This window comes from Trachurus trachurus (genome assembly GCF_905171665.1).
Source record: "Trachurus trachurus genome assembly, chromosome: 18".
Lineage (NCBI taxonomy): Eukaryota > Metazoa > Chordata > Actinopteri > Carangiformes > Carangidae > Trachurus > Trachurus trachurus.
The window spans coordinates 20,273,178-20,285,398 of NC_139909.1; the positions used below are offsets into that span (position 1 = coordinate 20,273,178).

General features: G+C 43.6%; 1 protein-coding gene across 1 annotated transcript in view; it reads left to right on the forward strand.

Annotated features, from left to right (window-relative positions):
* The window catches only part of LOC311001781 (glucosidase 2 subunit beta-like), a 139,155-nt gene that overhangs the window by 81,695 nt on the left and 45,239 nt on the right, over window positions 1-12,221 (forward strand). Inside the window, exon 11 of the mRNA XM_083992938.1 lies at window positions 11,679-11,748. Within this exon, the coding sequence (XP_083849064.1) occupies window positions 11,679-11,748 (70 nt within the window). The remainder of the gene's footprint in view (window positions 1-11,678; window positions 11,749-12,221) is intronic.

A 12,221-nucleotide genomic window follows, 5' to 3' on the forward strand; every position in this document is an offset into this window, starting at 1 on the left:
ACGCACAGTAAGGTAGCAGCATAACACACCTGGATCACCTGGATCGACTTGTAGGTGCCAGGTTTTGCCATGGAGGACTTCTGCTGAATCAGGAATGCCTTCAAGTATTCACAAATACAGCGATCAAGCAAAAATTAAATATCTCTTAATGGCCCCTCCCCCTTGTTTCCCAACCCCTATGTATGATTGGTGAAAAATAAATTCCAAGGATGTCATCAGAAATGTCAAAAAACATGGATGGAATCAACACCCTGTCTGTAAATGAACGGCCTCTGTGATCTGGCTCGTCCCTCCCGGCTCTGTTACACTTAGCTCCAGGTAACGGCTGAAACCACCAACAACGTGGCGTCTCAGTAACAACACGCTCATCACAAAGGATCAGAGGCAGCGGAGCCCAGCTGAGAAGCGAGAGAGAGAGAGAGACGTTCGCTCGACGAGACGCTCGGCCTCGGCTATCTTTATCTGGAACCATAAGCAGAGACAACCACACGCACAAGCTCACAGGCGGTTTGCGCTCAAATTGTTTTGGGCACCTGTCATCCTCTATTATAATTAGCAAGTGGACGTCTAAATAATTGCCATCAGGCTGCGTCTGCTGTATCAGTGTTGGTAGCCAGGGCCCCCCCTCCGCCCCCCCAGTCCCTCGCCTTTAGTTCTAGTATTATTTAAAGGGCCGGCGCGCCTTCACAAAGCTGTGCCCTCAGCGAAGTCTTAAGCAGTGTCTTCAGTCAGCGACAGCATCTGGAGCGCTGAAAATAATTAACTGACACAAGAGGGTTTGGTGTTGGCTTGACTATTTGTTTTGTCCACACTTGTTCCAGACACGCACGCGCACGCACACACACACACACACAAACATGCATTTGCACGCACATGCAGGCAGCTTTTGATCATAACTGTGACACTGCCAGGAGAGAAGGAGGTAACACGCTCATCCCAGTGGGGATTGAGGATGGTTGTAAAAGTAAATGAGGCAGATGGGTCTGTCTTCAAATGTAGTGTGAAAAAAAAGAGAAAAAAAAAAGCTCCTTTGAGGAATAAAGATGGAATAGTTAAGCTGAAGCACTTTGTGTAATTTCAAAAGGGGACTGTACCATCAGTATTTTTTATTTTTTACAATCCTACAGTTTCAGGTCCACGGATCTATAAAGTGTGGCCCCGGAAGTTCTGCATGTGGGAAGTGACGGCAACTTCACATCACGCAAAAAATATCCACTTGTGCGTGTCTTAGGTTTGGAGACTTGTCTGCAGGGCAGAATGCAGGTGCAGTGCCATCATCCTCTCTTTACGTGTGTTTTGTAAGTGTGTGTCAGAACCAAGCCTGCTGCTATAAAGAGCGACGCTCCGGGGCCAGGGAGAGCTATCCCGGAGTGTATCGCCAGCCGTAGCGTGACAACTTGACTCACACTTGTCGTTCTCCCCTCTCTCCCTCTTTCCCCCCGATTAGACTGATGCAGGGTGGAGATGTATGTCAGGACTGTTCGCAGGCATGCACACGCACACATGCTGTGTGTGTATATATATATATATAATACAGTATATATATATATACAGCTGTGGAAAAAATGTTCTTAATAAATCAGCTTCTATTCATACCGTATAAGGCAGCCATCGATTCCAGTGTCTATTGAACTCCAACACAAGCACACCTCACTCTACTTAGCTGATCACCTGAACCAAACCATATTTAATGAGGAAAAAAGATTATAAATAAATTAAAAAAACACTGCTGTGATTAAAAATTTTGATTTTGATTTCTAAACTCTTCCTAAGTTTAAACAGTAGTGTTGTGTTGTTTTAAAATGAATATGAACTTGTTTTCTTTGCATTATACAAGCTCTGAAAACAACAGAATGTTTTTGTTATTTTGACCTGTTGCCATTTTCTGCAAATAAATGCTCTAAATGACAATATTTTTATTTCCAATTTGGGAGAAAGAAAATTTTGTCAGTAGGTTATAGAATAAAACAAAAGTGTTTATTTTACTCAAACACATAGCTATGAATAGTAAAACCAGAGGAACTGATCATTTTGAAGTGGTCTCCAGAGCTGTATATATATATGCAGCATGATCACAAAGAGCTGTTGCCTGTGAGAAGACTGCAGGTCAACAGACTCGTCTCCACCAACCCCCCTCCCCCCCCTCCTCCTCCTCCTCTGGGGCCCTAGAGCTGGTGGAAGTCAGTGATGATGCTCAGCAGCGCCCTCACTCTGCTGACAGCGGCGCTGCTCAGATGAGCCAGTCAATGACGTTCAGTTTAGTCCAACAACAGCTGCTGCCTCTCCAAACCAGCCACTTTCCAGAAAAACATCTCCCGGGCTTCTTAATGCCCCCCCACCTCCACCCCCACCCCCCAGTAAACACACACACAAAAAACACACACACACACACACACTACCACACAGACACATGCACCCTCTCTCTTTCCCTCCCTCTCCCCTCCCCCCTCCGTGTGTTCTACAGGCTACCTCTGTCACATTCATAGGCTCCCTTTGTTGTTATCTTACCGCACAGTTTGTGTGTATGCGTGTGTCATCATGTCTGCCCGCGTGTGCCCGCGCATTGTTTGTCCTCCTCTCTCGCCTTTTAGTTCCCTAATTTGTCTGACATGTCCTGAAAAGCCCCCATTTGGAGAGACATTAGCATAGCAGCGCTCAGAGTGCACTTGTGTCTACAGAAATCACTTCCTGTACAGACACGGATAGCTCCGTCCCCTGAGAGCGCTCAACACAACAGCCAAAAACGTCACTACCTACAGTATCAGGATGCTGGCAAAAGTAATACGATCACAAACAGAGCACAGTCACAGTCTTTAGGCCTTCAGGTCAGATGTGGTTTAGATCAAAACTGTGAGGAAAAAGAAGGAAAAAACAGCATAGTATGAAGAGAACTGCCTTAAATCTGTGTCTTAACTGGCATTATAGTGTTAGGATAGATGCAGCTCAGCCAGCTTTTAGCCCAGCCTTTTTTTTTCCCCAGAGTGGTCTAGTTTCCTCGGTGCCTGCTCAGCAAGCGCTCTCCATGGTGCTGACTTAGACGGGGCAAGCTGGCGCTGTCCATGGTGCTATCATCACTGGTCCTATTTCAGTTGGTCCTCGCCGAGCTACAGCTGACTGTATCCGCTTTTTTTGCCGGCCTCCCCTATTTTCCTTTGTGCTTCCCTCATCTGTTTCTAGCAGAAGTCATGTCATCCGCAGTGCTAACGCTGCTGGTTTGCGCCCGCGATGCAGTTTCGAGCTGCCCAGTAACCACTAAGTGCAGGCAGAGCCAATGCCTGCCACAGATTATAAGCTGCTAACTGCCACTCCGGATCCATTTTCTGAATCCTCAGGAGCGACCTTTTTTTTTTTTCAAATACTCGGCTCATATCCTGCCAGTTAAAACGTGTATCAGGAATCAGATTTGTCACTGCTTCTGGCTTATGGGGTGTAGTTTCGTAGCAGGCGCGTTGGCATTTTCCCGAGGTGCGATGAGGATTTTCCCTGTTTAGTATTTTTTGGTGACTCACCGCGTGCTGCAGTGAGGGGAGTGTCAGTGGCAATTTGGCAGCGCTGCAATTTTGGTTGAGCACGTTTTGTGCCGTCTGCTTCCTGTCTGCACCAGCAGGGTGCCATGGTGAACCCACGTTCTGCACTTTGTGTTCTTATGTTATGTCATTGGATGACACACAATTTAAAGCTTTTCCCTCCCACACCCACAAACTTGTTCATTTCATATTTTGACTTTCATTATCAATCTCTAACCAGGTGACATTTCTAATATCTAATCTCACAGGGGAAAAAAAAGGCTCCAGTATTAGTAAAATGCCAGGAAGGTAGAGTTAAGATTACCTGATTTGATCTGATTTTTCCATTCCCATCGATGAAATATTCTTTAGTGCTGCTCACCATCACCGTTTGGGATGTACAAGGTCTTCCACTGGTTACTAAACCAAGTAGATGTCTGACATTTTCTGTTATATTAATATTTTATTTCTAACTTTTACAAAAGACACGAGTTAGAGAAAACTTTATTTATGACCTAGACCTAGGTAGAACAACTGTTGTAGCATTTTGCAAACAGTCTTATGCCGGGATCAGACTATACAATTTTTTTGGCCTTCATGATGGTCACCATGTCGGATTAAACACTCAAAGTAGCATAAATTCTTGGTCGGGAGACTGGCAACGCTATAAGTATGACCCCGACCAATCATCGTCCATGACCTTGTGCGAGTTCAAAGGTCATCTGGGAGGCGTAACAACAAACTGTCAATCATAGCTACCGTAGCGCTGTGTGTGATGCTAGCGGTCTTTTGCTCAGACACGAAACAGAGAAAAAAACGATGGTGGAGCCGTTCTTGGGTCTGGTGAAGAGAGAATGTGAGGTACGTTTTAATGAATGATTGTTGTGTGTGTGCCTGGAGTATTTATCTGTCTATTTTTATATTGTGTATGCTTTTTTATTGTTGTGTGCTGCTGGGACAAACAAATTTCCCTCCTTTGGGATTAATAAAGTTAATTTGATTAAATTCATTGTCAAACCCATTAACTTACATTGAATACATGAAGCGAGCTAACATACCTTCACTGTGTGTACACAATGTGTCAGAGCGCTCTGTCATCCTATTGGTCAACATCACGGTTCATGTCGTATGACATTTAAACTCGGCGGTGAGTTGTAGAAACTAGCTAGACTTTCCGACGGCCCAACGCTGAAAATTTGTCGACCTCAAAATCGTGTGAAATTTGTGTAGTCTGATCCTGGTTTGTGTCATCCATGGTGGGATGGTTCCATTTGTGCAGTTCAGTGTTATTTTTGTCATGGAAGTTGTTTAGATGTTGCTGCTTTAAGTAGTACAAACAAATTAGCTTTGTACATAAGGGTACTGTGAAGCTGGATTCACTTAGATCTAATTTAATGAGGTTCCATCTAATGATATGAGGGCATCTCTAAAAATAGCTAACTTGCATGGACTTGATAGCCATAACTCCAGACAGGAATTAAAGACCAGATATGGGGATGTTTAGCAGAAGACTTCTATTTTTCTATTTCATACCTCGTATCTAATTACATCAGTGTGTGCACTTTTCTTAAGCGGCATTCCAGTATAACTCTCTGTCAACACGCTGCTGCTCAACTTAAATTAGTTGCTTATTTAAGAAGCATCTTGTCTTGGAAATGCTGGCATGACAGCTCTCTACATAAATTGCACTCCCACACCTCTGTCTCCCACATACAAACGCTTCAACATGTCCCTCAGTTCACATTGGAGTGACCAGGGAGCCTTTTTCTGAGCCAATGCATCTCAGCACTCAACAAATGAATTGGCATGTGAAGGCAGAGGAGCTTCAGTGTGTAAGAGAGCGCGGGGATTGGCGTTCTGGCAGGTTACAAACCTTGGCAAGTGCTGATGTTAATTAAAGGCTCTGTTCAGCACTTTCCAAATTAGATGTGAAATGTTAAGCAGGAGGGGTTTGCCATTAACGTGGCGCCGGGCGAGACCCCTGACCCCGGCTGAGGGGCGACGCGTCCTTGAGACATAATTGTGCTCACCTTGAGTGCCGGTACGACGAGGAGGAGCAAAGGGAGAGTCAAGAGAGGAGCAGGGTGGAAAAGTGTTCAGAGCTTCCTTTTTTTACTATAGAATGAGCTACTAGTGCGTTCTCCTTCTTCTTCCATTAAGCTGTTGAGAGGTTGAAACGATTTGCCTCTCACCCTCTCTCACCCTTGTTCTTGTGTTTTGATAGCCACGGGAGGAACGTATTGGATTGCAGCCGTTTCGAGGGATACACCAAATCAGCCCATTTTCACTTATCAAATGTTGGAAGTCTGATTTGAGCAGCTGCCAGCTTTCTGTCTCTTATGTTGTCTGAAATAGATTTTTTTTTCCCTTTCCCGGCTCCTGAAGCTAACACAGTTTGGCACCGTACCAAGAAGATCCAAGATAAAGATATTTTATGAGATGGTGCAGACGAGTACTCTCCAGTGTGCAGCCCCAGTTATGTCGAGAGCTCGCTTTCGTCTGTGCGTACATGTCCATCACGCATTTACTCCATTTCCTGCGTTTCCTTGTATTTGTGTCACATGACTATTTGAGAGCAGATTCAAACATAAGTCGATTTGAGTGCGACTCCCGTAGAAAAAAATCTCTGTTTTTGATCCTAACGTCGACATTTAGGCGAACCAAAAAAATGATAAACATGTCAAAATGCTCATGTCAGCGATGCATGCTGGGAATGAATAACCTGTCGTTACCAGACCCTGACTGTTCCTACGGCTGCACAACCACCTACTGAGCCGCCTTCCCTTCCGCAGACGGTGATCATCACTCGCAAAACCATCAAAAAGGAGCATGTTGATTTGTACATGAGAGTCGCATGCTTCCTGCTATTACAGTATGTTGCAAGATGACAGAATTACCCCGGAAGGGGACCAAGTCATGAGCAGAGGAGACACAGAAGTAGGTCAGCTCCTAGGCGTTTGTTACATCATACATATTCATAAACAGCACCCAGTTGTTGCAGAGTGAACTCACACCACGCAGACTGTTTATTCTGCTCATTGGGTCCCCTTCTCCGTTTAAATGTTAAATAGTAATTACGCATCATCATGGTAATATGAGCAGTTGACTGTGACTGCCGCATTTACATGCATTTTACTGCTTTTGCATACTATTATTACAGACATATTAATACCTCAGCACCTTTATGAGTTTGTTCAGATTTTAGAACATGTTTAAAACATCTGCAATTCCACATGTAGTTGAAACATAAAAAAATAAATAAAAAGTGGGAACCTGTCACACAGCTGGGCCGGCTCCACACAAAGGTCAAAGTGTTATGCGCCAGACTATTTCTTTCTGCCAGGAGCAGTGACTCAGCTGGTTGCCTGGCAACTTCAAGGTGACAAAAAAGACTCCGGTTAAGTCACTGCTCCGGGCCAAGACATTGTCCAGCACATGACACCCTCAGATTTGGTGTGGATAAAACATGGTGAGTGTTAAACGGTGACCTTCAGAAGTTTTGGTTTGGGGGACTTGGTACTTCCAGACAAACTCAAGACCACAGAACTCCTGAATAAATGACTCATTGAATACAAAAATTAAATATCTTCATCAGGTGATGGTTAAGTTCTTGAAGTGAGGCTTATTTTAGAGTTTTTAGGTAGAATTTCTAACCAATATTTGCACAAACACACCCTCGGACGCAGCCAGGCTAGCTTGCTAGTTGCTAGCTTGCCGTTTTTAGCCTAAGCTAAGCTAACAGACTGATTTCCTTTTAGTCTCTAAAACTTTGCAACCATATTAGATGTATAATGTGATTCTAGCTGGTGTCTTACTTTTTTGATAAATCATAGTGATACATCAGTCATAGATGCCTGTTACAGTTTTTCTAGAATCTGACGTCTTTAAAAACTTTTTTTTAACAGTGTATTTGATGCTATTTTCAAATATTTAAAGAAGAGAAAAGGGCCAACTTCAGAGATTTGTAAAGATGAAAACATTCTTCTTATTGACAAATTGCTGTAAATGTTAAATTGATTAATTCCCTGTCAGTTTACTAATTGACTAATTGTTCCGGTACTAATTCTATCTCTCACGCATCATGTTTACATATGTAAACCCGGTGATTGACCTTGTCGCCTGCAACTGGTGCAAGAGGATTATAGTTAGATGCCTATGTGTAGCAGATAATGCACATTTGACATTGCAGTTACAATATTTGACCGTATTCTTATGATTATATCATTAATTGTGGTCACCGATGCTCACCATTAGCAGCGGCAGCAGCGTCATTTAATATAAAAGCAGTTAAGCAGTGAATGGACCCATTCTTAATTTTCATTGCGTCCTAAGTCGTGGTGCCGAGCTTGTCCTTCAACCAGCGTGGATAAAAAAGAGAGTTGCAGGAGAGTGTGGGAGAATGAATACAAACTGAGTCAGTCACAGGGCTATGAATTGCACTGATAGTTCAAAACATGATGCTATTTCTGCCAGCTACTGTTATTCACTCACCTCTAATACAATCAGACACTCCAACACAACGATTATGCAGGGGGCGAGATTGACCTCCTCTCAACTCCCAGCAGCCTGTGCTACAGTTTCAGAATCATTTATGAGATTTGGACGGCTCAAAAGAGAAACATAAGGAAATGGAATAATTTGTTAGATTGTCTATTCTGAGTATTCAATGTAAGATAGAAATGAAAATCAATCTTCTATCACGTAATTTATCTTTTATTACATTTCTTCAGTGTATATTTTTGATACACTTAGAAAAGAGGAGTCATTTGCCCCTCAGGGTGTTGGTGTTCAGTGCCAGCAGGTGGCTGTTAACGCCAAAGCCATCCCTGTTGTTGACGGTATCTGAGAGGCCTCTCGTTCATTGTTACAGCCTGCCATAAACATTTCATTACAAGAATCCTCAACCTATATTTTATCTCTTCCCACTCCCCCCTCCGCTCTCTGCAGGCAGAACAAGTTCATCAGCTCAGGAGTGAAATCTGAGGGAAACGGAGAGGAATGCTGGAGAGAGGGAGGTGAGGGTGACAGGAAGACTCTGAGGAGCTCATGCTGAAAATATTGAAGGAGAGGAGAATGTTAAAAGTCAAAATGCAAGAAGAAAAGGAGGGGATGATAGATGGCGATGAAGAAAGGGTGGGGGGTTTATGAAGGAAGAGTGGAAGCTTGAGTGAGCTGCCAGTCTTTATTTTAAAGCGCAGCCTTTTTTGCAGACAACAAAGCAAACTCCTACACGTGCCTGTTAGTCGACGTAATCTCGCCAAAGGTGCCTGTGCGAGTGCGAGGTTCAAGGGTGGCCTCGCTGCGTTGCCTTTTTGTTTTGTTGAGGAACGGCCACGACGCGCAAACCAACAACCAACAACCAACCGACCGACTCCCCGGTTTCTTTTCTTAGAGCTGCAGAGAAATTGCCTCGCCTATTGATCCGTTCGCATGTAAACAGAGCATCTCCGGTCTCCGGCTCAAGGTGCGTATGCACAGGAGATTTCCCACAGAAGATGGCATACACTATATACTATATACTGTATTCCTCCTTCTATTTTTGTACGCGGCCTCTCTGATTTAACAACCGTCTAGTGCTAAAAACGAAGTACAGTACACTTCTTGAGGAGGGAAGTGTCGCCCACCGGTCACTTTTTTACATCAGTGTGAAATCATGTCTTCTACATTTTCCATATGAACCACCCACCCCTAAAAATTTTAAAAATGCAAAAACGAAAGTCTTTTTTTTCCGATAACAAAAGCCATATTCATCCTTTGCATAAACAATTGTTAGGATCTGATTATTGAAGTGAGCCATTATGCTAATTAGGTTTAATTTGCACACTAACAAAAGATGTAGAATGAGCACACAGAAAAAAAAAACAGGCTTGTCCGGTTAATTTGTGCTCGCTCTGATTGTGAAGCCGTGACATCCATTGACCGTAGGACCCATAATTTAATCCTCGCAGTCATTAGACCATAAGCACGAGGTCTTTTTGGTACATTGTACATCGGCCTCAGGTTATGTCGGCCTGACTGGTGCAGAGACCATTTGAGAGGCTTTACTCGCCCTGTGTTCCCTGCTCTGGGTACTTCAGTACGCCTGGCTGGCTGCTCTGCTCTCGCCTCAGCCCCCACCGCCTCCCTCCCTCCCTCCCTCCCTGCTTCCCCCACCATCACCACTCTCTCCATATATGACTGGGCTGCTGCAAGGGGTCAAATGTCACCCACTTGGGATTCTGCGTCTCCTTTTGTCATTGCTGAGCCCGATGATTGGTGTGTCTGTGTGAGAGAGAGAGAGAGAGAGGGAGAGAGAAATAGGGCAAGAGAAGGAGTATGAGAGTATGCAAGAGAGGGCTGGTAAGAACATCCTTGTGTGTATGACTGGGATTTTCTGAAGGAGTTTGAGGGGATCGGGGGGTGGGTTAGGGACAGATCTCTCCCCCTTCTTGGTGCTATAAAAATAGCCGTTACCGCATGGAAAATCACAGCTTGCCTCTTGGACGCACCACATCTGTACGAGGTTCGGCAAGAAATAGGTGCTGGGGGAATAGTGTGGGGAGGGTATCTTTATGGGCAACCAGCTGAGACCACATGCAAGGAACATGCTAATTGGTATTCAGGCCAGGGCTGTGACAGCTTCCCACACAGTCCTTACCGCATGCACATTCTCCTCCGTTGCCACGGCGCCAGGCCCCGGCGAGAGTTTCCTCGACGACGGAGACAAACCTGTCCACTTCCAGAAACCCCACTAAATCCCCAGGTCCATCGGCAGGAGACAATTAAACCTGACTGTTCTCTGCATCTATTTTCTGCTCTCATCCTTCTGTTCTCCAGGTTTCCACTCTCTCTCTTTTTTCTTTTCTGTTGTCGGTGTTTTTTTAATTCTGCAGAGAGACACTGTGGTCGACATGGTTCACTTCAGCAATGATTCTGCTGTGCTTCTACTGTGGTGTCAGCCACTTTTGAAATGCGATCCACAACAGATAATCAATAACTTAATGGGATGTTGCTCTTAATAAGAATGGACATGTGTTTTGCACATTTTAGATATAGCTCAGAAACTGCATAATATTGACTGTGTTATTGATTTCTCACCCTATTGATGTGACAAATATTTGACTGGCATTGCAACTTCAGATTTTGTTGGATACATTTGTGTCCTTACATGAAACACAACACTGCTTTTTCACTTTTTAGCCATAGAGGGTACAGGATGAATGGAAAGTGAAACAACAATGTAATATTTCTAAGTTTGTTTAAATAATCGATGAGTCTGAGGCGTCGTTTAGCGCAGTCGGACCTCACTGCAGCGGCCCCGGTCCGATTCCACCGATGGCCCTTTGCTGCATGCCATTCCCCCTCATATCCTGTCTCTCTACAACTGTCTTATCCATTAAAGGCTTTTTTGATTACTTTGATAATGAATTGTTAGTGCCAAAAAATAGTAATAATGCCAAATCCTCAAGTCACATCTGGAGGCTGCAAATTCAGTTTGACCAGTAACGTGAGATTTTCAGTTTTCAATAACACGATGACAAAAATCCTGCAGTAGCATGGGCATGTTTTGCATAAAGATCTTAAATCTGCATCAATCATTGTTTTTATATCAGTAGACAAAAGAACAAAGTAACATGATATTTGTTGGAAACCAAAATAGAGGGAAAAGAAGGGTGAATATTGTTACTACACTACAAAATGAAGTCATTGCTGTACTAAGAAGTAATTACAACTGCATTGTACACTTCACAGTTACAGTCACACATTCCATTTTCTCTGTAGTTATTTCTACCTGTCATAATTATCAGAAGGAATTTTGAATCGTTGTAGCTCTCCGCCACAGTCTGACATGTTGTCATACCAGGAACATACCAGTTTGACAAAGACAGACAAGCACATCATCGCTGTGGTCACCTTTTGCTGCTCTCACACACTCCCTCCGACTCCTCTCCCAGTCTTGGTTAACACAGTTGTCGGTGCGAAGAGACTAATAAGCCTGTGGGTCTTTCAGCAGTTACCACACCTGGAAATAGCATTTTTTTTTTCCTGTTTATATACAGTATGTAGCCTTGCTCCTCTCCCAGCACTAGATGTAACAGGCTATATTAAGAAGCTATACTGTTAGGCAACATACATCTGTTGAGATGCAACAACTCTGCATTGTTAAATTGTCTGACCTTTTGTTGTGTCTAGCTGCAAAGTGGGAGGCTACCAATCTGAAGAAGGTAGAAGAAGCCTATGATACAGTCAACATGGAAATAAGGTAAGAAGAAAAGAAAACAAAGGGGGGGGGTTAGCTCCCATTGTCATGTGTCTGTAGCTAAATCCTCAACATTTGTCACTTTTGTGTTGACTATGCATTTCCCTCTCACATTGCTGTTGTAAGCAGGGTGGCATGATATGTAACGGGGGGCCTTAAAATAGACTCCATCAGTGGTGAGGAAAGCTGCACAGTAATGAATTTGCACTGTGTGATACCTAAGGCTAATTTTAATGAAGAAAAACAAACGCTATTGGTTGCCTACTGTGCTCTAGTGGGTAGGTCTGTTAACTTAGTTCCGAGAGCCGAGGACTCTCTGCATGGGCATGAATCATCCAAACTTTTTGGTGGCATTTACAAAAAAAAAAGAAGACAGATAGACAGACATGGCATAAATAAATGTGGCAAACCCTGTAATGATTATTATTATTATAGAAAACATGACCATGATATAACAAATTAACCTCATACTTGTA